Source organism: Adiantum capillus-veneris, chromosome 20 (genome assembly GCF_014529385.1).
Source record: "Adiantum capillus-veneris isolate H3 chromosome 20, ASM1452938v2, whole genome shotgun sequence".
NCBI lineage: Eukaryota > Viridiplantae > Streptophyta > Polypodiopsida > Polypodiales > Pteridaceae > Adiantum > Adiantum capillus-veneris.
This window is the reverse complement of record NC_140950.1, coordinates 9,771,786-9,799,402: the sequence shown is the minus strand read 5'-3', so window position 1 is coordinate 9,799,402 and position 27,617 is coordinate 9,771,786. Positions and strand designations below refer to the sequence as shown.

Below are 27,617 nucleotides of genomic sequence, written 5' to 3'. Positions count from 1 at the left end.
ACGGAGAGACATCTCCAAAGCACTGTCCTTCATCAGACAGTTTGAAGTCGCCTTTACCAATGGGCACTTCACAGAAAAATCCAAATTACGCCATGTGGGGATGCACCTCAAGGAAACGGCAAGTAATTGGTGGTTAGCCAAGATTCTGGAAGGTTCTCAGGCCAGAACTTGGGAGAGCTTCAAATCTGAATTTTATGAACAATTTCTTCCACCTGACTTCGAGCAGGACATACGGAAGGAATGGGACTGGCTTGCCCAGAAGGAACATGAAAGAGTAACGACTTATGTGGACAAGTATTGGTCGGTTCTTCTGAAGGTCACTCCCTTCATGAAGATTGCCGACGAGGAAAAGAAAAGAAAGTTCGAAGCGGGTCTCCAACCGCAGCTTCGAAAGAGTATGAAGGTGTATCCGCATGATACTCTTCAAAGGATGATGGAGTCAGCAATCATTGCTGAGGATTTGCACTCAACTGGGACGCCCAGAAAGATGGAGCATAGCACTTACCGTGCAAGACAAAGAGGGGTCTACGATGACCATGGGGGCCAAGGAAGAAAACATCCTCCATCTAGAGACGATGATCATTCTAAGAAGCCAGAGGGCAGTGGCAAGCGAACTAAGTATCTTTCTCCTACTCAACTTCAAACTTTCAGAGAGGAAAGAAGATGCTTCTATTGTGGCGAGAAAGGACATATGAAACCGGACTGCCCGCTAAAGCAGCAACGGCAAGAGCAAGCCTCTATGAGGGAAGAGAAAGCAAGGAAGGAACTCGCACCACCAAGCTCGAACTCAATTCCAGATGTTCAAGGAAACACAGAAACGGAGAATGGGAAGCGTCAACTTCTGAAGGGCTGGGGGTCTTTGAACAACCAGCGAGTATTGATTCTTTATGATCCAGGATCCACGGATAACTTCATCTCCCTGGATACTGTAGAACGTTTGTGCCTTACACCGGCTCAGCTTGGCACACCGGTTACATCCGGATCGGCATTCGAGGGGTTGACAACCAATGCAACTCCCGTGGAAGGACGACTCAATCTTCGGATTGGCGAGTACAAGGACCGCGAATCATTTTTGATGGCACCTATCGAGGGATGTGATATCATCTTGGGTATGCCATGGCACTTTCACATGACACCTATTCCCGATTATGTGGAAAAGACCCTCACTTTTGATCATGGGGGTAAGAAAATAAAGATTCAAGCTGATGCAGGAGATTGGCAGTTCCCAATTGTAAGCCATATCTCCATTAAGAAAGAAATGAAGAAGTGTGTTTTTGCTTACTTGATTTTTGCACAGGACAAAACTAGTAGGGACTCTCCCTCTAGTCTGGAAATTAAGCGTCTTCAATTTATTGAAAAGTACAAGGATCGTTTCACGGAAACACTTCTTGACGAACTCCGTCCGGTACGCCCGAAAGATCACCGCATAGATCTCATACCGGGTAGCTCGCCTCCCAATCAACCCCCTTATCGGGTAAGTCTTGTTCAGCAAGTCAACGAGCTTCTAGAGAAAGGGTTGGTATGGCCAAGTGCTTCACCCTACTGCTCTCCAGTTCTACTGGTGCAGAAGAAAGATGACACGTTTCAAATGTGCATAGACTATAGGTCTTTAAACAAGATCACGGTCAAGAATCGCTTTCCGATCCCTCCGATTGATGATATACTTGATAAGTTGCAGGGTGCAAGTGTCTTTAGTCGCATAGACTTAAAGAGTGGGTATCATCAGATACGGTTTGCCCCTGAGGATGTCCATAAGACTGCTTTCCGCACAACCTTTGGACTATATGAATTTCTGGTAATGCCTTTCGGCTTGACCAATGCTCCTGCGACGTTCAATCGCATGACGGACCGCATTTTCAGCCCGTATCGAGCTTTTACGGGAGTATTCTTTGACGACATACTCATCTTCTCTAAGTCAAAAGAGGAACATCGGAAGCACTTGGACTTAGTGTTTCAAGAATTGCGAAAGCATGAGTTGCATGTGAATGCAAAGAAGAGCGAGTTCTTTCTCGCTGAGATACACTATCTCGGCCATATAGTCTCTGACAATAAAGTGAGTATGGATCCTGCCAAGATCCGAGTGGTAGAAGATTGGCCTATTCCCACTACGATACATGATGTACGTAGCTTTTTGGGATTATGTTCATATTATCGAAGGTTTGTCCGAGGATTTGCTCATGTAGCAGGACCACTTCATGATTTGACAAAGAAGAAGATTCCTTTCAGATGGGGATCGAGACAACAAGGAGCCTTTGATCGGCTCAAGTACTTACTAAGCCATGGACCTATTTTGATAGTGCTTGACTTAAGGAAACCATTTGAGGTTCACTGCGATGCTTCAGGCGATTGCATCGGAGCAGTGTTAAACCAAGAAGGCCATGCAGTGGCATATGAAAGCAGACGGCTTAAGGATGCAGAGTTGCATGCATCAATCTACGAAAAGGAACTCTCGGCTGTGATTCACGCCTTATCCAACTGGAAGCACTATCTTCTAGGAGCGGATTTTGTGATCAAGACTGATCACCAGAGTTTGCGGTATTTTCTTACGCAAAGGAAACTATCTGAGAAGCAGATGAGATGGGAAAACTTTTTGTCTATGTTTCACTTCCAGATCCTTCACACGGCTGGGAGTAAGAATGTAGTCGCAGACGCATTGTCTAGGTGGCCAAGGGTGAACGCTATCACTTCGGTGTATCACCAAGAATTAGAAGCACTACCGGATTTGTATCCGAATGATCCAGACTTCTCCACCATTTGGGGAAAGCTACATCGTGGAGAGAATGAGTTTCCCTATTCCATTCGGGACGGTTATCTCTACCACCATCAGGCCATATGTGTGGCGGAACCATTAAGAAAGAAGATCATGGATGAAGCACACGCTTCGCCTTATGCGGGTCATCGGGGTATTCTCCCTACAACCTTAGCAATGGAAAGATATTTCTTTTGGCCTAGCCTTAAAGTAGACATTGATAAGTATGTCAGGGAATGCTTGGTTTGCCAAAAAGTGAAGTATGATCGGCATAAGACGCCTGGGTTGCTACAACCTTTGCCTGTGCCTAATGAACCTTGGGAAAGTATTGCCATGGACTTCATCATGGACCTCCCTAGAACTCAGACTGGAAATGACGCGATCTGGACCATTGTGGACAGGTTTAGCAAGCAAGCACACTTTATACCAGTCAAGAAAACGATCAAAGCAGATCATATGGCTAGGGTCTTTCTAGCACAGATCTTTAGGCATCATGGAATGCCTAAGTCTATTGTGAGCGATCGAGATCCTCGCATGACAGGAAATTTTTGGCGTGCCTTGATGGATAATCTTGGTACAAAGCTGAATTTTTCATCTGCCTACCATCCTCAAACGGACGGGCAAAGTGAGATATAGCCAATTCCACAGTATTGGATATGTTAAAAGCTTATGTGTCAGACCGGCAATCTGATTGGGAGAAATATTTGCCTCTTGTCGAGTATGCGTATAACAATACCATACACTCATCAATGGGGAAAGAACCTTTTGAGATTCTCTATGGTAAGCCTTTGCTTCCACCCATCCTTTTAACTAAGGATAAGATCTTTGCAGCAGATGAATTTGTCCGGGATTTGGACACCGCCTACGGGCAAGTTAGAAGAGCTATTCTACGCTCTCAGGAAAAGCATAAGAAAGCTGCAGACAAGCATAGAAGGAATCTAGACTTAACAGTCGGACAGTTAGTCTTACTGAAGTTTGAGAAGGCAAGACTTAAGAAACAAGCGTCTCATAAGAGGAAAGTGGTAAAACTTTCTACCCGTTATTATGGGCCGTTTAAGATTACTGAGCGAGTGAATGATGTCGCTTTCCGATTAGAGCTACCGCCTAATTGGAAGATCCATAATGCTTTCCATGTCAGTTTACTCTGGCCGTATGTGGGACCGCCTCCAAGCTAGCCTAGTGCTGAGGAACCTCCTGAGGTTGAGGAAACAGAAGAAATACTCCAACCGGAGCAGATAGTAAGTCATCAGGAGCGGTCTCTCAAATCCGGAAAGATAACACGGAAGTATTTGGTTAAGTTTAAGAACTATTCGAATCTAGATGCTCAGTGGATGACGCAGGAGGAATTAGCAGCTTATCTCGAGATACTGGAGGTATATGTCCAAGCACTACAGTTGAGGTCAACTGTTTAGAAGCCAGAGGGATGTTGCTAATTGGACTATTTTCTTATTTTTAATGATTAAATCTCTTTTTTAGGGTATTTTATTATGTGCACTAAGAACTGTTAAAAGATTGTAGCTACAGGAACTGCCATCAAGAACGGACAAACTTTGATGTGTCATTTGATGGGTGACGGTAAACATCGCGAAGGAGTTTCCGTAAGTTCGGTTGAAAGGGCCGGGTTATGAGTGCCCCTGATGCGTCACATGATGGGTGACGAGTGCATCAGTAAGGGGGCATCCCGTAGGCTAAGGAGGAAATCCGAACTGAGTAAGAAAGTACGCGTAAGAACGCAAGCACAAGAATAAAGATGGGTTCAATGACGCTTTTTACGAAAAGCAGGAACGGTCGCGGGAGGACAGATGTTTTCCCGCGAGGAGTCTGTGTCTGCATTGCATCTGTGTCGTGTCCTGCACCCGGGGACACCTGGAATGTGTCCGTGTAGCATTGTTTTCATTGACTAAGTGAGTTTTTAAAGTTTGAACAGGTTCACACTTTATTTTATTAAAGTGGCCGGTCACTTTTAAGTGACCGGGCAAATAAAATAAAGCAAGTATTAAAAAAAAGGCAACGTTAGAAAAGCTACGCAGAGGGGGGGGGGGCTGAATTTGCGATCTTTCTCTCTCCTCTCTCTAGGAGCGCCTGCTCTGCTTTCTGGGCTGCTATTCCCTCCAGGTGCCAAAGCCTATAGAAGGGTAGCAAGCGTTCCAGTTTTCATACGCCGGAAGCAGCAGGAAGTGCAAGCGCTGGGATTCTGGAGTAGAGCCTGGCGATAGAATTTGCAAGTGTTTGCGTGACGACTGAGTACGGAAGTCGATTCTCCGAGCAAAAAGCGACAGGTATAAGGTGTTGATACGCATTGAGAATTGTTGCTCTGTGTGGTTTGTTTTGCAGGAATCTACCGTCTTACAGGAAGGCCCTTAATGGGAAGTACGGCTTCGCGCCTAAGTGCCTTACGGGAAAGTACGGCTTCGCGCCTATGTCCCTTACGGGAAGGAATGGCCTTGTGCCCAAGCCCTTTACGGGAAAGCACGACCTTCGGGTCTAAGATTACAGAACGGAGGGGTTTCCTTGGGTTCTCGTGCTTGTATAAGAATTCTCCCTGAATAAAAGAATACTCTTAACGGGGGGGGGGGGGGGACCAGCCCATCTTATGGTCCCCAATACTGTTTCGATCTTCTCCCTTCTCTCATGTTTTCAAAGAATTATAATTTTCAGATTTTCTGAGTGATCGTGTACGCTCCCGTTTTGTGACAAGGCATCACGTGCCGACATGAAAGATTAACCAGAACAAACTTTATAATAAATACTTGAATTGAAAGAAGACATTTTGACGAGACACGGAGTGGCAGAGTTCCACTCCACACGCACTGGCCCTTCTGTCACAAACTGTTGACGTGTTAAAGCCACTGAAGAACGGATCCAACCTTCACGTCCTGGCAGAGGGGCCTAAACCCTAAAAGTAGCAGAAAAAGCAGAAGCAGCAAAAGAAGAACTTTGCAGCAGCAAAAGAAGTTTTACTGACTTGCAAAGTCTTGACGAGTGGTTTATTTTTAAAGAAGAGTTCCCACCAACTTATGGGACCTCGTGCGATGGGGCCCAAGTGACCTAAAAGAGATTAAACAAAGCTGAAAAATTTAGTTGGACTGTTGACGAGGCAACTTGTACGGAATTCCCGAATTTTGCACTGACATGATGAAGTGGCAGTTGTACGGATTTTTTGCAAAACGTGCTAGCAGCTTTTGGCGCTAGTGCTTTCGGGACCAGATGCTTTTGAGTTTGAAGCTTTTCATGTAAACTGTTGTTTATAGGCCAAGGGGCTTTAAATATGTGCAGAGGGCTCAATCTCTGGCACTCTTCCGAGTGAAGGTGCAAAGCGTGAGTACGGGCATTGTATTGAGTTCAAGCAATATAAAGAAATACCGGAAGGGGCGCTTGGCCCAGTGCTCTCTTGGGGTGGAACTCCGCCACTCCCGGTCTCGTGTGTCGTGCATCTCTTTCAGTTCAGTTGTTACTTGAAGTGCTTAAAGTTGTTTGGTCTGTTCTTTTCGGTTGGCATGTGGTGCTCGTCTTCGTCACAGTGGTATTAGAGCTTTAGGGGTGTGCTTTTCTGAAAGCATACCGGTCCTACCAAAAAGCAGACAGAGCAAGATGGCGCTTCCAAGATTTGCATGAAATTTTAGTAAAGAATCTTTGTGTTCCCACCTTGGACCTATTGGCCACTCCCACCCTTACTTCATCGTGCATCAGGCGCGCTCCCGTCTTCATCGCCATGTGTTGCAGGGCATAAACCATAAAGATCACTTGCAAGAGAAGGATCAAGGATTTTTTTTCAAGCCGTTGTTTTTCTCAGAAGCAGTGCCATGCAGTGGAATGTTTATAGCTACCAAGCCGCACACTCCAAGGACTTGGCAAGCTTCCAAGATTTTTTTTTGCCCGAAGTTATATGCTTTCAAACATCTTTCTTCGGAGTGTAGCTCTTGGTAGAGTGGAGTATCGTGAAACTCTTGCCGCAAAAACCCTAGCAGATTACAACTTGAAATTTTTTTACATCTTTTAGTAGGTGTCTCTTCTCAAGCTGATAACCTTGGAGACCCAGTGTGATTGCTATGTCTTGGGACTATCATCACCCCTTTAGGAACACTGTTTGTCCACAAGCTTATGGACCATGCTGCGATCAACTATAACCTTATGGAAGAAACCTAACCTTGATTTTGCTATGCGAGTCGTCTTTCGAGCTCGATTGATGGCGAGATTGCTTTTGAATTTTGTAGCAGGGATTCTGGGGAGCTTTTTGATGTATGCTGGAAAACCTCCGAACGACGTAGATGGGATGTTTGGGGAGCGTTTGGTTCTATGCTTGAACCTCCAAGCGACGCAGGCTGGGGTGTGTGGAGCGTTTGGTTGTGCCAGTCCTCTGAACTCATGGTCCGGACCTTTTTAGGTTACTTGCGAGGGTAGTGACGAGGTAGTCATTGAGTAGCTTCATACTGCAGACCATCTGTCTCGGGGGAGTGCTCAACGGCATATGGGAACATTTGAATTGCATCAACCACTGAATATTCCTTATTGGATGAGATTTTTCTCGAAAACCAACAACCGAGGATATCAAGAGCTCCAATCTGGAATGAGACTCCTGGGAAGCCATCGACCCAGGATATCAAGAGTTCCAATCCGGAATGGGAAAACTGATTGTCCCTCGGAATGACCCTCAGAAATTTTTGAGCTAACTTGAGTTGTTTTGCAGATATGCTCTAATCGTGGACGATTACTTTCTTTCAAGAAGGGGGGATGCCACAAAGTGCTGATGTGTCAAGCCACCGAAGAAGGGAGCCAACCTGCACATCCCGGCCAAGGGGCCTAAACCCTAGAAGCAGCAGAAGAAGTAGAAGTTTTACCGACTTGCAAAGTCTTGACGAGTGGCGTGTTTTTAAAAAAGAGTTCCCACCAACTTATGGGACCGTGTCCGATGGGGCCCAACTGACCTAAAAGAGACTAAACAAAGCAGGACCCACTTGCATAGAGTTGATGACGTAGTAGGCCATTATGGACGACCGAAAATTACGTTGGATTGTTGATGTGGCAACATGTACGAAATTCTCGAATTTTGTGTTGGCATGATGATGTGGCAGTTGTACGGACTGCCGCAAAACACGTTGGTAGATTTTGGCGCTAGTGCTTTTGGGACGGGTGCTTTTGAGTTCAAAGCTTTTTTACCGCTTTTCATAGGCCAAGGGCCTTTAAATATGTGCAGAGGACTCAGTCTTTGGCACTCTTCCGGGTGAAGGCAAAGCGCGAGTACCCTCATTGTACTGAGTTCAAGCATTATAAAAAAAATACCGAAAGGGACGCCAACGTTTGGGCCCAGTGCTCTCTTGGGGTGGAACTCCGCCACTCCCCGTCTCGTATGTGGTGCATCTCTTTTAGTTCAGTTGTTATTTAAGGTGCTTAAAGTTGTTCAGTCTGTTCTTTTCCGTTGGCACGTGGTGCCTGTCCCCGTTACACCTTCAACTAGGTGCCTCTTGTGGTATTTCTTTATTACTTGAGTTGGGTGTGTACAATCATTGGGGAGAGCCATTGGGCCAACTTTGGGTAAATAATACTCCCCCTAGACACACATTTATAGGCCCTTGGCCTCTTGCTTTTCCAAAGCCTAAAAGTAGGTTGCTTTCGATAACTGGTCCAAAAGCCCACTAAAGTCAATGCTTTATTAGCTCTCATCCATAAGAGCAATTTTATGCACAATTGTCACGTTAGTAGCTTCAGTACATTGCTTCTGCGGTTTGCGCCGCATTGCAAATCACGGCGGGATCTCAAGTTTCTCTCGTCGGACTTTGGTCCTTATTTCATGTCAGGTTCGGCCTCTGGTCATTTTTTTCCTCTTCAGGTTCTTAGAGTCGTACCGCATCATCCATTTATAACTTATATTAACCCCCCCCCCCCCCCCCCCCCCCCCCCCCCCCCAACCCAAAAAAAAAAAAAAGAGAGATAAAAGGAAGAGTAATCGCCTCGGATACCCCTGAAAAATGAAATCCATGCCAAATTGCAAATGACGATCCCCTCAAAACAATATATTCTCCAAGCATTGCTTCCACACAAAATCTAGCTACACATAAATTATACTAAACATTTATATCCTACTCTATCTATTATCTAGTCATCTCATCCTTTCACCATCCATTTATTGTCTTGTGGATGACTACCATGAGCCTATACCTTGCACTTTCCTTTAAGGGTGAATCTGGGCTTATCCTGGATTCATCTAGGTATATTTTTTAGTCGTATAGTGGACATGCAGACTTCACATTGTGAAGTTTTCGTCCGAGTTACGACCACTTGATAATGTGCTAATTCTTTCGATCTTTTGTGGTGCGTATGCCCTATCAACTACCTCATTTTTGTGCTAATTTTTCCGATTTATTGTCTTTTTTTTAGTGCTAGTCTTCATTATGGCTGAGTTTGCCCTTGATTTCCGGAGTCATGACAGAAACTCAGCACGTTGAACTTTGTGTTGATGTATGCACATGTGTGTGTGAGTGTGGTGTGTGAGGTGTTTGGGAGCATATGTTAGTACCTAGTTCTACACCCACTATTGGGCACTGACGACGTTAGTGGGGATGTCGTGGTATTTAGTCAATTATGCATGATGGAGTTGATGGTCATATTGTCTTGTGGATGACTACCATGAGTCTATACCTTGCACTTTCCTTTAAGGGTGAATCTGGGCTTATCCTGGATTCATCTAGGTATATCTCAACCAAGCTGGAACTTTTGATGCACTAGAATTTGAAATCTCCAAAGTTCATGCTTCACAAATGCACTACATCTCATAGAGGCGTATATCAGAGATGCGCTTAACATGAACACAGAGTCCGTCTGCTTAAGAGCGCGTCCATTGTATTGGTCCTAGACTCTTGTCCATAACGTAAAGAAAAACCGTTACGACGCTGTTTTATTGGGTTCATATGCGCAAAGCAGGGTTCAAAAGCCCACAAAAGTCCCAACACTTTAATAACTGCTGCCTAGAAAAACAATTCCATGCCCAATTGCCATGTCAAGAGCTTTGCATACACTACTTCCGTGCAAAATCCGTTGCAAATCATGGTGGGATCAAAGCAGGGTTCAAAAGCCCACAAAAGTCCCAACACTTTAATAACTGCTGCCTAGAAAAACAATTCCATGCCCAATTGCCATGTCAAGAGCTTTGCATACACTGCTTCCGTGCAAAATCTGTTGCAAATCATGGTGGGATTTCGAGGCTGCTTCTGTCGGACTTGGTCTTTATTTCAGGTCCGACTCATTTTCTTCCTCTTGAGTTCCGTAGGGTCATGCCAAGTCATCCGTCTATTGATAGGACTTCATAACAGTGCTCACCTAAGGGCCTGGTTCACACTGCGGAAGCGCCCATCATGATGTCTAGATACGTAATACTTTCCCTCTTATATTGAATTGTTGTTCTTGGCAATTTCCTTGGAAATAGAACTACGTAACTGTTGGATATGGTGGAAGGGTTTTCTCTCCTTCGGCTCTAAAGATCTTCAATACCAGCTGTTTTTGAGGTTGTGAATGGGGTTTGAACCTCTGAGCTGTCCAGGTGGTGTGGCCATTGGTTAAGAAGCTCCACATGTGGTGATTTGGCTTTCTTCTCCAGTTTACATGTATGATTTATTATGTACTAGTCCGTAGGTTTTTCCTCTCAGCTTTGTAATCCTGGAAAGAAAATAGGAAGTACATCCTCGTCATATATCCATGTGTGTCAAAAATGTAAAAAAATAAGTGAATCACAAAAGTCAACCGGTAGCGTATCTCCCAAAGCCTGCTCTGTTGAGTAGGCTGCCACTGTAAGTACCATCACATACACACTCTTATGGGCGGTTTCGTCATGGCATTAATTTCCTCCACTGTAAAGAACCTTGTAAAAGCTGCTGTGTGCCTCCCAATGATGGCCTGACGGTAAATATATTGATGACATGATTTGTGAGAGGTATGGGTGTAATCATGGACGTTTTACCTCTCAATAATGGCCTTGGATGTGGCGATGGTAAATATATCGTTGACATGATCTGCGAGACGGATGGGGGTGTTGGGATCTACTAAGCTCAGTAGCTCTATCCTTGGTGTTTACTTTCTGACCATCACTGCTAAATACTACATGCATGTTTTTGGTTCATGAGTCAACCACTAAGGATCTTTCTTGATACAGCGCGCTGGCATACAATTTCCAGCTCAAGATGTCGTAGATACTTCCCTGTTTATAGCTCCAACAGCAACCCAGAATACTAGAGTTATAGCAACAGAGGCCACCCTGGCAGCAGCTCACACAACTAGATCTTTACCGCAGCTTGCTTATGGTCTACCCCCATCACCACATACTAGATTGGACGAAGTGCTAGCTGCATCGGAAAATTTCGTTTGGAGGTTAATTTCAATTCTTGCTATTTATTCAACATAATATTTAACAATTAGATCATTGAAGTTATTTTGGTTCTTACGTATCAACAGTGCTAAAGACTTGGCTGGTGCTCGACAAGGTTTAGAATTGCTGAGTGAAATGTTGAGTGCATTGGACCCGAAGGACAAGGAGGTAGTGTGCGAAGTATCTTCTTTCTGTGCATGCCAGATCTTATGAGCACTAACCCAAAACTTATCTCTAGGCTGTTCACAATGATCTGATAGTGCAACTGGTTGAGCAATGTCAGACTTCTCAAAAGATTGTCAGGCAATTGGTGAATTCGACAATGTAAGCTTACAGCTGTTAATTCTAATGTGTTCTCAGTAGATTTTATTTTAAAGAAAGGTTCCAAATTATGATGTTCTCCAATTTTTTTTTACAGGGATGAAAATTTGCTGTTTCAGGGCCTTTCCCTTAACGATGACTTACAGCAGGTATTAGCAAAGCACCATGAGATTGTCTCAAGGTGGTCTGGTCCAGCAGAAGAGGCTCCTTGTTCAGGTCTTGTTGTATATGATCAAGAAGACAGTGAAACTGAGGACGAGCTGTCACGTTTGTCTCATAGGTATAATTTTTGACTTTTATGTATAATTTTTGTCAGTCCTTTGGTGTTGAGACTGATGTTAGTTAAATTGAGGTTTTTTTCTTTTGGGGGGGTGGGGATGCAGATCTAGCTCAAAAACCAGTAAATCATCTGCTTCTAGTTTAGAAAACGGGGTGCAGAATAACTCCCTCCCTCTTTCTTCACAGCAGACCACACCATCAACTGCTGGCAGTCATCAATCTACTAGGGAGTTTGATGGTGCTTCTCTTTCAGCTTCACTAGTACAGACTCCATCAAACAAGCCTGTTCCAGTCTTGGATGATGAGTCGAGTATGATAAACCCTTTTGCAAACCTGGCATCTATTCCAGCTTCTGCAGGACGTCTTCCTTCAGCTGCCAGGAATGGTGGTTCACTGCTCTCCTCAGAGCGAGTGTCGAGTAAATCATCGCATCATGTAGGGTTGGCCGGTCAACAGAACCGTGAGTCTGATAGAGCTCAATCACCAAAAGTCCCTTATCATAAGCAGGAGTGTACTAGTCCGTTGCAGCAGCGACAGCATACTCGGCAGCACAATGCAAGCCCTCTCTTTGATGATGATGTGAATCTGGCTTCAAATGCATCACCCTGGTCTCCCCCGATTGAGAAGTTGTCGGTCAGTAATCTTCCGCCACCCCCTATCCTATATACAGAGAGGGAGCGTTTTTTTGAAGAGCGAAGACAGATGAAGCCGAGTCCTAAACTTGGAAGTCCAACTCCAAGCTCTGTGGAGCAAAGATTAAGAGAGTTCAGTCTTCTGGATAACAATCAAGAGGAGAGGGCACCACGTGGTTTAGGTCAGCCTGTTTCAAAGCTTGAAGTCAAGTATTTGTCACCACAAAAGAGAGAAGGAAGGCCTGAAGAGCATCTCTTTGAGGATCTGGTAGACATGAGAAAGATGAGTCAAAAGTACTAGTTTTAGACAATTTTTGCAGGTTCCATGTCAAGAGGAACAGTGGTCAGAAAGTACTTGTTGCTATTTTTTTTTGTCTTGCATCTATCTTTTGGCCCAAGCGTTCCACAATAGCTTGTGATTAGAATTATATATACCCACTATAATGTGGCACCACCTCTTCTATTTAATGGAGGCATTTATAGCAGACAGTTGTTTTCTGTACATATTATTCTTGGAATTTGAGGTTTTGTAAAATTGAGAGTGGTATTGCAATTGATGATCTAGTCCTGCTAATTGTAGTACAAGAAAGACGCCTAGAGTATCAATGAATATCTCCATAGCTTTGTTAGCTTGGTCCGGGGTGTTAATCAAGTTGTGCTTTGCTAGGCTGAGTTCCAAGGTTAGAAAGCAAACTTAACTTTCATGTCTCATATGCATTATCATCTTAAGTTTTAACTTTGATAAACATGAGGTTTTGTGGTGTTAGAAGGAAAGCCTAATTTAATGAAGTTAATGAAGTTCTCCTAATTTATTCACATTATGACGTGCTAATTATACTTGTGTATCATTTGAAAGATGAGAGAGATGATGCGAAGTCCTTTCCAAGGGGTTGATCTCAAGCAATTTGGCTCTCTGTTGGCAATCTTGCAATGATCGATATTTCTCGAAATCTAAATTAATTGATGTGTTTACTCATGTTGCAACTGTTATGTGCCCCCGGGGCAGTCATTTATCAAAAGATCCCTATATCACGCGCATTCAAGAGATAATTAATAATACTCCAATATACATACTGTACTTACACTGTGAGCCTATTTAACAAACCCCCCTGCGCCCCCCCCCCCCCCCCCCCTCTAATGTATACATAAAAGTATACATTTTTATATATTTTGGTCTTTTAATAATCCTCTCCGGTCAACTCACGTGATATCAAAAAGTGACCGCCTCGGTATGTGACAAGCTATTTGGCACAAGAACTAATATTGGCTCTCATTTGGTATTGGAAATGTGTCATTTTTCCTTCTTTCCAAACCTTCTAAGTTTGTGTTCAATTGCCACAGTATGGAGCTTATGTTAATGACCAATATTGAGATCATGCACCAAACCGTAGGATTCAAGATAAATTGCTATAAAGTTGGTGTATTAGGCTTGTTAAGAAAAAATGCTTAGCCCTGTGAACAAACCAACTTCAAAGGAAGTACACAAGGCAATAATTGTCTCTCCCCTAGCAAGATGAGCAAAGATAGAAAGGAGTCTCTCTGCATCAAATGTGGTCTCTTATTGTGCTTGTCCATGGGGATCATCTAGAGAGAGAACCCTCACTCATCCTAGGTTTGCTTTAAGGAATCAAAGTAATGAAGCATCATGGTTCCTTTATGCATGTGATGAAATATGATCAAGATAGTCTTATCCCATGGAAGCATAGATTTGCCCATTAATTCATATCAACGAAAGTACCTCAGAAATTTGAAATCCATGCTCTTTCACTTGAGAGAGATGGTACAATTTAGGCAAAAATTTATCTTTTGCTTGGAGTTGTTAAGGTCCATATGTAAGGCGATTCAGAGCAGGAAAATATTTTCATCTTTTTTTTTCGTGAGGATGCTTTGTTGGCTGTGCAAGCTCCATGGTTTGTTACCCCCAAGGGTGTTTCCTCCCTCATGTGGGCCCAAGGTTGAGTTCCCTTCACCAGTAAATTTCTTGATGGGAGTCCCTTCCGGCCAATTGGAAGCAAGATTTATTAATCCATGGGTTATATTTTCCCAAAATTAATTAATACTACAAAATCATTGATTAGGTTCAAGAAAATAAGCTAATTTTTTACATGCCAAAAGGGTATTAAGCCATTGTTGCTATATTTCAGTAGTGATGCTGCATAATTAGCACCACCAAGACACATATCACTCACTAGGAGGTTTTTCCCTCTTACACTGTATATATGCCCATCATTCTAGGGCTAGCTTATCTTTGAACTTGAAAACCAAGTAATACTACTTCAATTGTATGCCTCTTTCCTCTCTCAGCTTTCTGTGCATCCTTGCAACCCAATTTCCAACAATTGGTATAAGAGTATATTGTGCCTTTGCAATCACCATTGCCAATCCCATCATCCCCGATATCTTAGATCAAGGAGAAACCTATCTGGCATTCAAACTTTTGATTCGGGTTCATTTTGACCTCCATTTCAACTACAAGTAGCATTGCGTATAAGTTATGTTTTCAATACATGCAACTTTGTTAATAGCTATCACTGGGCATGCTTGACTACAATGGTGTTTTTGCATGTTCATTATAAAAAACAAACTTGATGGGGGAAAACTACCTACTATAAGAACACAAAGGCATGAAAAATAGTTCGTGGTGACTCTATATAGGTTTGTACTTCTATGTATGTAGTGTATATGAAGGTCATTGCAAGTTCTAACTAACCTCACGTTTTTCTATATATGTCACTTTCCCTATTTTGAGCTTGCTCCCTCCCTTAGCAACGATGGCGCTGTGGCAGCGAGCGTGAAACCAGTCGGCAAAAAGGGTCGCAATGGCGTGCTCGTCAAATCCTGCTTCTTCCGCGTCGTTGTCGGAGCAACACAGCCCCCAGCGCGAGCTCCTCATTCCATCCCTCGCCCTGTTCGCCATGCTTTCCATCTTACCCCGTTGATTCACACCCTTTAATAAATTAGGGTGGCCATATTTTCTATTGGACTCATGGGCGGCCGTTCGGCCCCAAACACCTTGGGCGGCCATATTTCAGTTAATGGGCGGCCTTTGAAGCCGGGCAACCTTTTAATGGGCACCGCATTTAGCATACATAATGATCAAGGCATTGATAAGCACGGCATTCTCCTCCAACAGTCCTTGACTAGCAATATCATTGTGAATTTAGATGCTCGTTAAAAGGTCTTGAATAGTGCCACATGCCCTCAAGATGCAAGTATAAGTGATCGCTGGAAGACATCCCCTACGCACTCAGTGAAAATAGCCCAGAGCTCCTTACCGCCGTAGCCATGTTGGGCTTTGGATGCCCCGCAATCATTGCATTTCAAGAGACGAGATTCCAGACACGAAGCTCTTCAAAAACCTTATGTGCTTCCGTACGGGCACCACATTTAACATATTTAACTTCCAAAGCATGTGTGTCCATTAGTCGTCTGGCATGCAACTTAACTTAAGCATTGCCAAGTGCGGGCATTCCCTGATTGAAGCTCAAAAATTCCCAGATGGCACACCGATCGAGCGGACCAGACTAGTACAAAATCGTCCCCCGGTGAATCTTTAACGACCAATATATTGGCAATCGGAACTCCAATCGCTAATTTGAAAAGACCGACGCGCTCCACAAAGTGAGCACTTCAGGCCCATGCATTCATTTCATTTTTGTCCCCTGAGCTGCTGCAGGTGCCCAATATGGTACGGATCTGCAATCGACTCAAACTTCAATCTGCCATAACTTTTTCACTATAGTCACTGTAGCTCCAATCGACGAGCTGTAAAGACAGGCCGATAGAGAACTTCAAGCACTAGAATTTTAGATCATAAATTACCATCTATGCTCACTTCAAGCATACCCCTTTTTAGCATCATTAAAGCATCTATTGGCCCTTTAAAGCTGCATCTGGCATACATTAACCGTAAAAATAGCTTGTTACCAAGCCCTGAACATTGATCATTAATCAAGTAAGCTTCAAATTAGCTTGACCTGCATTCTTGTGGTATCTTTCTTAGCATGGGAGCAGAGCTGCATGACATCCACCCCCTCTAAACTTGCACAGCCTACGGTCTGTGCCAATTGCATTTAAGAAGCATAATCAAAAGCATCATTAGACTCATCGTCTGATGCATACATAGAATTATCTCCAGGAGGTTCATCTGTGTTAAAATCTTCAATATTAATCTCACCTTCTCGTTGCTTAAACAACTTAACTCTTTTTCCTGCAATAGGCAGCTCGAGCTCAGCGCCATCAAGCTCACATAACTTATAGGTCGCATTATCATAAACATGAAGTACTACATATGGTCCAAACCATCGTTTAACCATCTTCCGCATAGCAGTGTACTGATTCTCCCGGCTACTCTCATACACAAGGACCCAATCCCCATCTTTAATAGCATGAGGTCGTAGTCTGTGCTTACCATCAAATGCTGCTTTATTCTTTAACCTTGCTTCCTTAAGCTTTACTTTAGCCTATTCAATATCTTCTTGACGCCTCTCAAGTTGGCGAATGTGCAAAGCAAGCAAACCTTCTGTAGACATACCTTCTTCCCATGGCATTATGGTTCAAGAAATAACCGCTTCCTCTGTAGGCATAATGAGTTTTTGCCCATACATTAGCTCAAATGGCATAAAACCTGTAAATAGAACTATGCGTAGTTCGATCAACTCATAAAGCAAATGGTAGGAGTTTATGCCAATTACCAATATATCCCTGGCATGCATTTGCTAAAGCTTTAACAATAGGCATATGTCCTCTTTCACTTTTACAATTACCCTCTGGATTGTATGTTGTAGTGAGAGCCAATTTAATGCCGAATCGAGCAAAGAAATCCCGAGCTTCATCTACATCCAGCTCTCCTCTATCAACAATAATTCTACCAACACATCCATACCTAAAAATAACATCCTCAAGCAAGAACTTGAATACAGGACTGGTAGCTTTGGTACGCAAAGCTCTGCCTTCTACCTGATTAGTAAGATCTTCTTTGGCAAGAACAATATATTGCATCTCCCAAATACCTACTGGCATAGTAATCAGGTCTACCATCCACTTGTAGTGTATAGCCAGTGGATAGGTAGGATGTAATCCATCTTGATGTTGCACATTGGAATACTGTTGGCATATTAAGCATCAGGGATTACATTAACGTAATCACGATCGGGTGATTACGTAAATAACTATAGTATTTACATTAAAAAATCACGTGATCACGGTAATCGTTAACGTGACTTTGATTTTGACCTACAAAAACCTATAGAGCCGGTTAGCCCTTCGGGCTTTTTCATTTTCCCTGCGGACCCGTCGGAAAAATGAAAAAGCCCGGTGGACGTAATTATATATAGTAAATAGTGTGCTAATCCTGGTCTTTTAGCTAGGCAAATCCTTGGGGAGTGTATCCAAGTGCCGGGTATTGTCATCTCCTTGTGAATTGACCTAAGGTTACAGAGTCACAGGTCCTTTTTTTGGGCCGAACGTGATTCTTAATTCGGTAACCATTTCTAAAAAATTTAATTCGTTTACCGACATAAAGGTACGAAACCAAAACAATTGAAAACTTGGGGAATCATGCTCATTGCGAAGAAGCCATTGGTCCAAATGAGCGCTGTAATTGGTTTTAGAAGATGAGCATATGTAAATGACGAGTCGATAGTCAAGGGTCGGATGTCCTCTACTAGTGTACCGGGCATATAAAGATCCTTGAAGTCTTACATTTGAGTCAATTTACAATATAAGAGCTATAATCCTTAATTGGGTTAAAATAGCTTTTATATATTGAATTGGTTGCATGGGTGGGCTACAATCCTTCACTGGGTACAAGTAGTCTCCAATTGGGTGATTATATTGAAGATTTATTTGCGTTAGTTCATGCATTGGTTTATACAGAGAGTGCATTATGTATTACGATAGATTATTAGTGCATGAAATAACCAATCATATATTTTATTGCTTTTGTTTGTTTTTTTGTAGCAAATGAAATTAGATGTGTTTTATTGTTTGCAAATCAAAGTGAACATATAAATAATCATTACAATAATACTTGCATAGAGAGATTCATAGCATTATTGTGGTTATTACGCCATGTATAGACTACATTGCAATGTGTATGGTTGCTCACAATATAGGTGATCGATATGTGGATTGATTAGCGTGCATTGAAAATCTCATATTGTGCATCATGGTTACTTTCATATTTAATGGTTTTTAAATTATAATATATATTGAAAATAAAAAAATATTTTCAGAACTGAACATCTTGTTCCTTTCTCTTCAGTTTTACTTTAAAAGCAATGGAGCAAAATATGGGCACAAGTGGTACAAAGAAGCCAAAGAATAAAAAATCTTCTGGCAAAGAGTGGGATTATGCTCACAACATATGCAGCCGATATATGGAGTGGCAATGTAAATTTTGTCACACAACAAAATCTGGCGGTGCACCACGTATTAGGGATCATTTTCTGGGTAGCGTTAAAAACAATTGTAGAAAATGTGAACATTCTCAGGCACCTGCACTTGCAAAGCGTTTGAGAGAAGAGCTCGCCAAAAAGGGTGGCAAGAGACGACATATATATAGCTCTGTGCCTTCGAATCAAGAGTTCCCAGAGCCAAATATTAACTCCGCAGATCCTGTAGTGACGCCAACTAACCTTGTAGAACAACCTGCGCAAGGAGAAGAAATTCCAGGCAGTGTTCCTTTTAAACCTCACAATGAAGGTGGACTTTGTCAAATGCGTCAAAAATCATTACATCAAAGCTTTCGAGTGCAGTCTCTAGAAGAAGCACAAACAGCACTCGTCAAAGCAATATTCTTTACTGGAAGTGCTTTGGTCATGATAGACAACAATCATTGGAAGGCTGCTTGGAAGAAAATCGGTGAGTTTAGTCTAGGATTTTCAGCTCCTTCTTATCACACGATAAGAAATGTTTTCTTGGACAAATGTTACATCGAAGTCAAAGAGCGTGTTGGCAAAATAATACTTGGGAATATTTCGCTTTCAGGATGTACGATTGTGAGTGATGGTGGCTGGTCAAATATGCAGAGAAGACCGTTGATCAATGTAATGCTGGTTTGTCCAAGGGGAGAAACGTTTATAAAGGCGATTGGTAGTTCTGGTGCAATTAAAAGTGACAAATACATTTCTGAGGTCTTGATTAATGTAATTAAAGAAATTGGTGCTGAATGTGTCGTTCAAGTTGTGATGGACAACGCAAAGAATTATAAAAACGCCAGTAAATTAATAAAGAAGTGCTTTTCACACATTTTTTCCAACGGTTGTAATACGCACAGCTTGAACTTGGTGCTAAAAGATTGATACACTAGCGAAGAAACCACATGGTTCGCCCAAATAATTGATACAACATGTCAAGTTGTGAAATTTATCTTGAAACGACAAAGAATGCTCGATTTATATAGGATGCGCATGTCAGTGATGCTGAAACTTCCTGCTGAAACTCGGTTTGTGCACACACTTTTATACCTTGGAATCACTTCTCCGTAATAAATGTGTTGTGATTGACACATTCAATTGCGCGGCCTTTGATGAATGGCAGCTTGAGCAGAAAGAAACAGTGAAAGATAACATTACATGTCTACGTGGCAATGTAAACAAGGTTGCTTGGTGGAGGAGTGTAATGGATGCATACCATGTAATGATGCCCGTTATGTTTGCAATCTGCAATCTTGATCAAAGGGCGCCAAACTTGGGCAAAGTGTGGATGACATGGTGGCCAGTCCAACAAAGTCTTGAAAATCCTTACGAGCTGAAAGAGTCTGTAGTAGAGAAGGAGTGGCGATTACCATTCTCTGGCAAACAACGGAAAATTTTGGCTAAGTATTTTCATGCAAGGTGGAAGAGCGCTCATAGTCCACTCCATAGCGTGGCTTACATGCTCGATCCAGAGTATTGGAATTTAGATTTGATGTCCAATACAGAGGTGGTAGGCGATTTCTATCACATGGTAAACACGTTCTACTCCAACATTCATGACCGAATTGATTGCAGCAAAGAAATGAGTGCATTTAGATTAAAAGAAGGTCCTTTTACGAATGATTTTGTACAGGTAATGGCAAAAGAGCAACCTGCATGGAAGTGGTGGATGATAAATGGTGGAGAGCATTACTCTACCTTACGTCCTCTTGCAATGAAAGTACTCGCACAATGTGCAACAAATTCAAGTTCAGAGAGAAAGTGGAGTATGTACAAGTATGTTCACAGCACTATTCGTAACAGACTATTAGCAGACAGAGCAGAGAAATTAGTGTATATGTATTGCAATGAAAAGATACCGAATCACATCGAAAGTGCTGGCTACGAGGAGAAAATGCCAACCTGGTTGTTTGATTGTCAAAACGAAGATGAAGAAGATTTCAATGTTGGTGTATATCAATGCACTATAGACGAAATAGAAGAGAATTTGATAATAGATGTGGAGGTTGAATTACAAGGAGAACCACAACACTCAGACTTATAACCAGATAACAACTCAACTGATTCAATATAGCTTGAGAGTAGAATGAGTAAATGTCAAAAACCATTGTAAAAGACCTTGTATTCAAATGTGTTTTGAGTAATAACAATGCTTCATATTCTTGATAGTACATAGTTTGTCGCGATATTACATAGTTTGTCGATCTCAATTGTGTTGCCCTGAAGCAGCATCTTGCTCATCAAACAGATTTCTAATTGTGCTAGGGATATCTGGGTGTGTTTGCTTGAATTTATATTCATTTGCCTTGCCAAATATAATATATATTCCTTGTGAAATATCTTGTGAACAGATTGTGCATCGACTACTGTTTTGCATCAAACGCATAAGACAAACTAAATGATAATAGTGACCACATGTCAATGTATAGTACCCACTCCATCCATCAAAATGCTTGTAGCAAACTGGACATTGGGAAGATGAGGATGCATCTGAAGTAGACGAGGGGACCAACTCCGGATGCAAGACAAGGTGGCTGATGTGTGTCCCTTGTACAGATGTTCGATTCACTCGCTGTGTCAGATTTTGAACGTCCTGAATTAAGAGGTGAATGCTTTTCTCCATCCGGACTTCTGAGGGTTGCGGTGTCTGGGTGGCTATAGAAAGACGTGTTATTTCTGCATCTTTCTCTGTCAACTGTGTCGTGTAAATATCCTTCTCTCTCTTTAACTATAGGTCAGTGCCTTCCACTATCAATGCCAGCTCATCTCGGGTGAAAGTGACGTCACAACTCTCCCTTAAATCATGAGTGGCAACAGTTGTCTCCTTTGACGAGAAGTCTACTGGTCGCTGTTGCACAAAGTGAACATATAACATTTTGGCAAAATATAGCGAACAATTTGCATTGTGCAGGGGATGACCATAAACCCCCAAATAAATCCTCTCAGCGTTATCTTTGATACCATCATGGTTGCACTTCGAAACCTTCCACCTTTCTTTCTTGATCTTTGCGTCCTCACATGGCCATATTGTCTTGATCATGTCCTTTGTTACTTCTTTATTGATCTCTTTCCACTGCATATGGTTTGGATTTGCCCACTTTGAGAGTCGACGAGTAGTACGCGTCGCTTGTTGTGCCAACATGCCGTGTGCCAGAGACTTCATGCGCTGAAATGCATTAACAGCCGCTTGTTGTTGATCATCAGGCAATGATTGGGTGTCAATTTCTTGTTCTTGATCCGCCATTTTCTCTTAGAGCTACAGTCAACAAAGTGAAAAATATTCAATATCATAGGCAAATATATATTCTCACTTATTGGGACACTGCGTGGAATCCACTAAATCAAACCACAACAAATGCGACTAATTGAACCACAAGGCAAATTTAAAATACTGACAGTTAAATGACAAAGTTGAAATGATTCAAGATAATTGACTCAATTAGGTGAACCACTTCAAACCAGATAATACACTTCAATAAAAAAAAGAATACACTTGACAAGACATGTATATCATAGAAATGTTTAAATTGGATAAAATGATGGTGCAAGTTCAACAAGTGGATGTTGCACAGGGTTAGGGTCTGTCTTTAAATGTTCTTTGAAAAATATCAACACGTCAGAAGCATTCCTTCTTTGGTCCCGCTCTTTTAATTCGAATAGCCCTCATAACATCTTCGTCCGGGTGGTGAAAAACTTCTTCTGGAAAATAACATTTTCAGGCTGCACTCCAAAAATCTGCCAGCACGTCAAACTGGTAGCCCAATGCATAAATGTCGGTCGCTTTTGTGTATGCATTTGTGCACCGTGGATTGTATAGTTTGGGAGCAATCCATGGTCGCTTAGCCATCTCGGCGTTCCCTGCTCTCTGTGCATTCAAAACTGCTTCGTCCGACTGTGCGCTTGGAGACAAATAATTATTTTCTACGCGCTTAGCAGGTGTTCTCAGCATCATACCCTAATCAATGATACCGATGCGGGGTTTATTGGCGCGAGTAAAGTCCAACATTACGTTGAACGGGTGCAGGTCACTGTGCACTATACCGGCCGAGTGGGCAGCCGCAACGCCGTCGATTAAGGCATGACAAATTATCGGCATCTGCTCGACCACTGCTTTGATCCGCACTGTGTCTATCTCGCTTACAGGGTTGTTTGCTACAAGCAATGACCTCCAGCCGTGTTGTAGTCTGTGCATGTGTCGTCTGAACAATCCATGAATGAACGATAAGCGGCACATCATGTTGCCCACGGTACCCCCATTGTAGTATGGGAATATCGTGATCCAAGGAGCTTCTGTAGTAAACCCAATGCACCTTACAATGGAGGGGTGAAGCGTTTGCATTCCTTGCTCTACCTGAAAGCTGTCAAATTTCGCCCTACTCCCTCCCTTGTAACATTTTCCCACATATGTAATGTGGTCTGGAAAAAATGAGATGCCTTTGATAGTGTACAATGTGCACACACCGAAGGAGCCTGCTCCAATCCTCATACCTTCTACCAAGGCTTTGTGAGGGATGCCGACAAGATGAGCGCACTTTGCATTCAAAGCAGTGCGCATGATTGTGTCGGTGCCGCTGGCATCAGATCGACCTCCCAAAGCTGCTTGCGCATCTTGGGCCTTCTTCAATCTCTTGGGTAAAGCTGCTTGGTCCTGCGCTTTCACACGCTACATCTTTACCTTCTGTTCTTCCCACAATTTATCCCAGAGCTCTAATTTTGACATGTCGCAAGCAGGTGGGATATCTTCCTTTAAGTCTGTGCAACATACTTTCATATTGCCCAACACTGTCCTGACCTTGTGGTGGGGGTCAAATTCTCGTATCCCAGCTGGACTCAACAACTCGTATAGGCCCTCAAGTCGCAACCTGTGCTCTGTGTTCTCCCATATAGCGCTAGTGATGTCTTTGATGTAGACATCGCTTTCACTAATCTGCTGTATGCGATCAGCTACACATGATGAGATTGCCAAAATACATTCTTTACGAATGGCACGCATAATACATTTCTTTTGATCTGGCATCATATTTGCACTGGACAATACAAAACAACATATCAAATACAAATTCATGGTTGCTAATGACACTACCACTCTCACACTATCTTAGGTAAACTCTTAACCACCACTTGAAGACTTTAACAAATGTTATGGAAATATTGATAAAAATTGAATATAATCTTCACTTAAAATTGCAATCTGTTACACGTGTAAAAAGCAGTTCAAACAAATGGTTTCTAAGAACTTAATTCAGACCAGACAACACATGTTAACGGTCTTTAACATTTCAGCATATATTGAATTTTTAACGTAAATTTTTCTCCGTGCGCACATACTAATTCAAACAAAGCACACACCGACTTAAAATCTTCAAAAACATTTAAAACATTGGAAAGTATACAAATTGGACTAGCAAATTGTGTTCACACACTTTTTTACATAGAATTTATGTAAACGTAGCAATCAAAAAGCGATGATAATTGATGCTCTTTAAAGGATACAAAAGAATATTTAACATGTAAATTGTATGTATTTAGATTTTTTGCAGAGAATTTATGTAAATGAAGCATTAAAACTAGCAATAATGCTTGAGAGTCCTTTAAAAAGATTAAAAATGAATATTAAAAATGCAATTTGAGTACAAATATTTTTTTACATGTAATTTATATAAATGGAACATTTAAAATAGCGATGATTGATAAATAAAGTATTCTATATACATGCAACATTTAAAATAGCGAATCGCGATGATTGATGAATAAAGTATTTTATATAAATGGAACATTTAAAATAGTGATGATTGATGAATAAAGTATTCTATATAAATAGAACATTTAAAATAACGATGATTGATGAATAAAGTATTCTTTTGAATATGATTAGCTAGTATATAATTTCAAATGGACAGTTAAAAACAACAAAATCAAACAATTCATACATTTTGTATATGAAATACTCTTCACAGCCGCGTTATCGACCAAGTATTTCATATACTTAATACTTAAAAAATTAACTGCACATGCACATACAAATTATATGACGTTCGTATGGCCCGGTTAACGACCTGAACACCATATTTATGCAAAAACATATGCTTCTAACAAACGACACTCTATTAGCCGCGTTACTGACTGAGTGCCGCCTGAATCTAAGGAAAAACAATGGCCTACATACAAACATCATATAGCCGCGTTACCGATCGATGCCCATATGTTTTTTGGGAAAGGGGAAGGGAAGTTGACTTACCATAAGGATACTAGATTTGCCGCGTTACCGACGTAGTACCCAGACAGTAAGCCAATACTTACCACAAGGACACCATCTTTCCCGCGTCACCGAGGTGATGCCCCCGTGATAAGCACTGTTCCATTGAACAACTTATACACACACTCCCATTGTGTGGTAAGGTACCTTATTACTGCCGCGCACTACGACAAAAGGCACGCTACCACACAACGCATACACACACACACACACAACACATACTCAGATAGTGTGGTCAGGTACTTTGCTACTGCCGCGCACTGCGACGTAGAGCACGCTCCCACACGACCCCCTCTCTCCCTCTCTCCTCTCGATGTACCTACAAAGGTGGTCGCAAGCTCTCTCTCTCTCTCTCTCTCTCTCTCTCTCTCTCTCTCTCTCTCTCTCTCTCTCTCTCTCTCTCTCTCTCTCAGAACACGAAAGCGCTAATACACCCAGCGGGCCCGATCGGGCCCGCGTATATATAATGCTAACAGCCCGCTGGGCTTTTCAGTTTCCCCGACGGGCCCGCAGGGAAAATAATAAACCCTGGCGGGCCCGCTGGGGAAACTGAAAAGCCCGGCGGGAATTTTGTGGGTTTGCAAGTCACCCTAAACCGGGTTCTGTGTGATCATGTTTACTGTGATCATGTAAATGTGTCAATAAGACCTTGCGATCACACAAAATTTGATGTAATTACGTAAATAATAAATCCCTGTTAAGCATGTCTCCACAAACTGAGCGACATCTTTATACATACCTTTCCACCAGTAACGATCCTTAATCTTGACAAAAGTTTTCCACACTCCTCTGTGTCCATCCCATAAACTTTCATGAACTTCTTTGGTAACCTGCTGTTGAGTCCCTTTATCACAAACAACCCGTTGTGGTACCCCTCTAGAGCGCTTTGGTTGCTTCCAGAAATGTGCATCCTTCAAAAAATAGCCGTAAGCCTGCTTTCTAATCCTTTTATACTCTTGATCCGTCCACCCTTCATGCTTAGTAAGAGTGCCAAGGTCGCGACCGATCAAAAGCCACTCTTCATCATAGAACTCCTCATAAAATACCTCAAAAATATGAGCAATATTACCACATTTTGCATGTAGATAAGAAGACGTGTAGAACTTCAAGCCAACATCATCAGTTGTGGTCAACGTCTCTTATTCATCTTCAAACCTACCTCTTGATAACATATCTACAACATGATTATCTCTACCTGCAATATGACAAAATTTAGGGTTAAGAGACTTAATATAGGCCATCTATCGCAGCATAGCAATATATGGAGTAGAGCAGTTTGCAATCATCCCTATCAGTGGCAAGCAATCTGTTTCTACCACGACTGAAGCTCCAATAAAGTATTCTTGATCAGAATTTAGAGTAGTAGCAACACCCCAAAGTTCTCTCTTAACCTGTGGGTAGCCTCTTTGGCAAGCATTGAGCACTTTTGCTCCAAATCGAACCGCGTATATGTGCCCTTCTTCATCATCATGACCTATAGCCCATCCAATACCTGTTGGGCTAGTGTCAACTGTTAAAATGAATGGCCTTCCACATTTGTAGTCGACTCAAGAAGCATTCTCTTGAACTTCCTTATGGCTTGTGTGTGAACTTCTTCCCAAACAAATCTTTTACCTTTTCTCAGCAGTTGATAAAGCGCTTTTGCAACATGAGCAAAATGTGGCAGCCAAATAAGTTAGAATACACATGCACCCAGAAAATCACGAACTTCAGCAACCGAAGAGCAAGTTTTCTTCATCTTTTGAATAGCTTCAACTTTAGCCAGACTTGGCCTTCTACCTTCTGGACTACATATATGCCCCACAATTAAAACCTCTTTAGCACCAAAAGTTGATTTTTTCCCTGAAAGTGTTAAGTTAACTTCTTCAAACTTGGAAAAAAGAGCATCACATTCAGAAATATGTTGAGCAACAAATTGTCGGCACCCCCTCTGATCTTTTACCTCATCTTTTGAGCCTTCCTCACATCCTTTAATTGGTAGATCATCAATGAAAGGCATAGTAACATGAGGGTTAAAGTCCCTTAATACCTTATTAATGCAGTTCATCATATAAGCTATAGAATTAGTAGCACCCTGTGGTAGAGTGCACATCCTTACCTTGAGAGGTGTAGGAATCGTAGTAAGATACCTGAAGCCAACTGAAATTGATCATATCCAAAGTAAAGATCACCCATAGAGTAAATATATCTATCTGCAAAGGCTTCAACAAATTCATCCACAATTGGGCCAGTACCCACATTGCGGATTGTTACTTTGTTAACCGGCTGCATATCTTGTATGAACCTTAAAGTACCATTTTCTTTGGAATAGTGAACCATCGATTGGAGTATGGCGCACATGATGGCTCCAAAATTCCCATTTGTATCTTCTCATTAAGCAAATTGATAAGCTTTCGCAAGTGAGCTTTAGGAACTGGAATGGGATGTAAGCTCCATGGCATGTGAGGAATAATGAATATAACCATAGGTGAAACAACACTTGGATCCAGACACCCAATGTCACTTGGCTCAAAAGGAAAATATTTACCATGTTTTTTGAGCATACCTTGAAAACACTTGATTTCCTCTTCGTTGATAAAACCATCTTCTCCAACCTTCAGCCGCG

At 42.1% G+C, this 27,617-nt stretch overlaps 1 protein-coding gene across 1 annotated transcript in view; it reads left to right on the top strand.

Annotated features, from left to right (window-relative positions):
- Window positions 1–12,911, top strand: part of LOC147432074 (uncharacterized) — a 45,977-nt gene extending 33,066 nt beyond the window's left edge. The window contains exons 5-9 of the mRNA XM_086492085.1: window positions 10,893–11,107; window positions 11,192–11,273; window positions 11,344–11,429; window positions 11,524–11,706; window positions 11,810–12,911. Coding sequence (XP_086348211.1) covers window positions 10,893–11,107; window positions 11,192–11,273; window positions 11,344–11,429; window positions 11,524–11,706; window positions 11,810–12,638 — 1,395 coding nt within the window. The 3' untranslated portion in view covers window positions 12,639–12,911. The remainder of the gene's footprint in view (window positions 1–10,892; window positions 11,108–11,191; window positions 11,274–11,343; window positions 11,430–11,523; window positions 11,707–11,809) is intronic.
- Window positions 12,912–27,617: the final 14,706 nt, after the last annotated feature.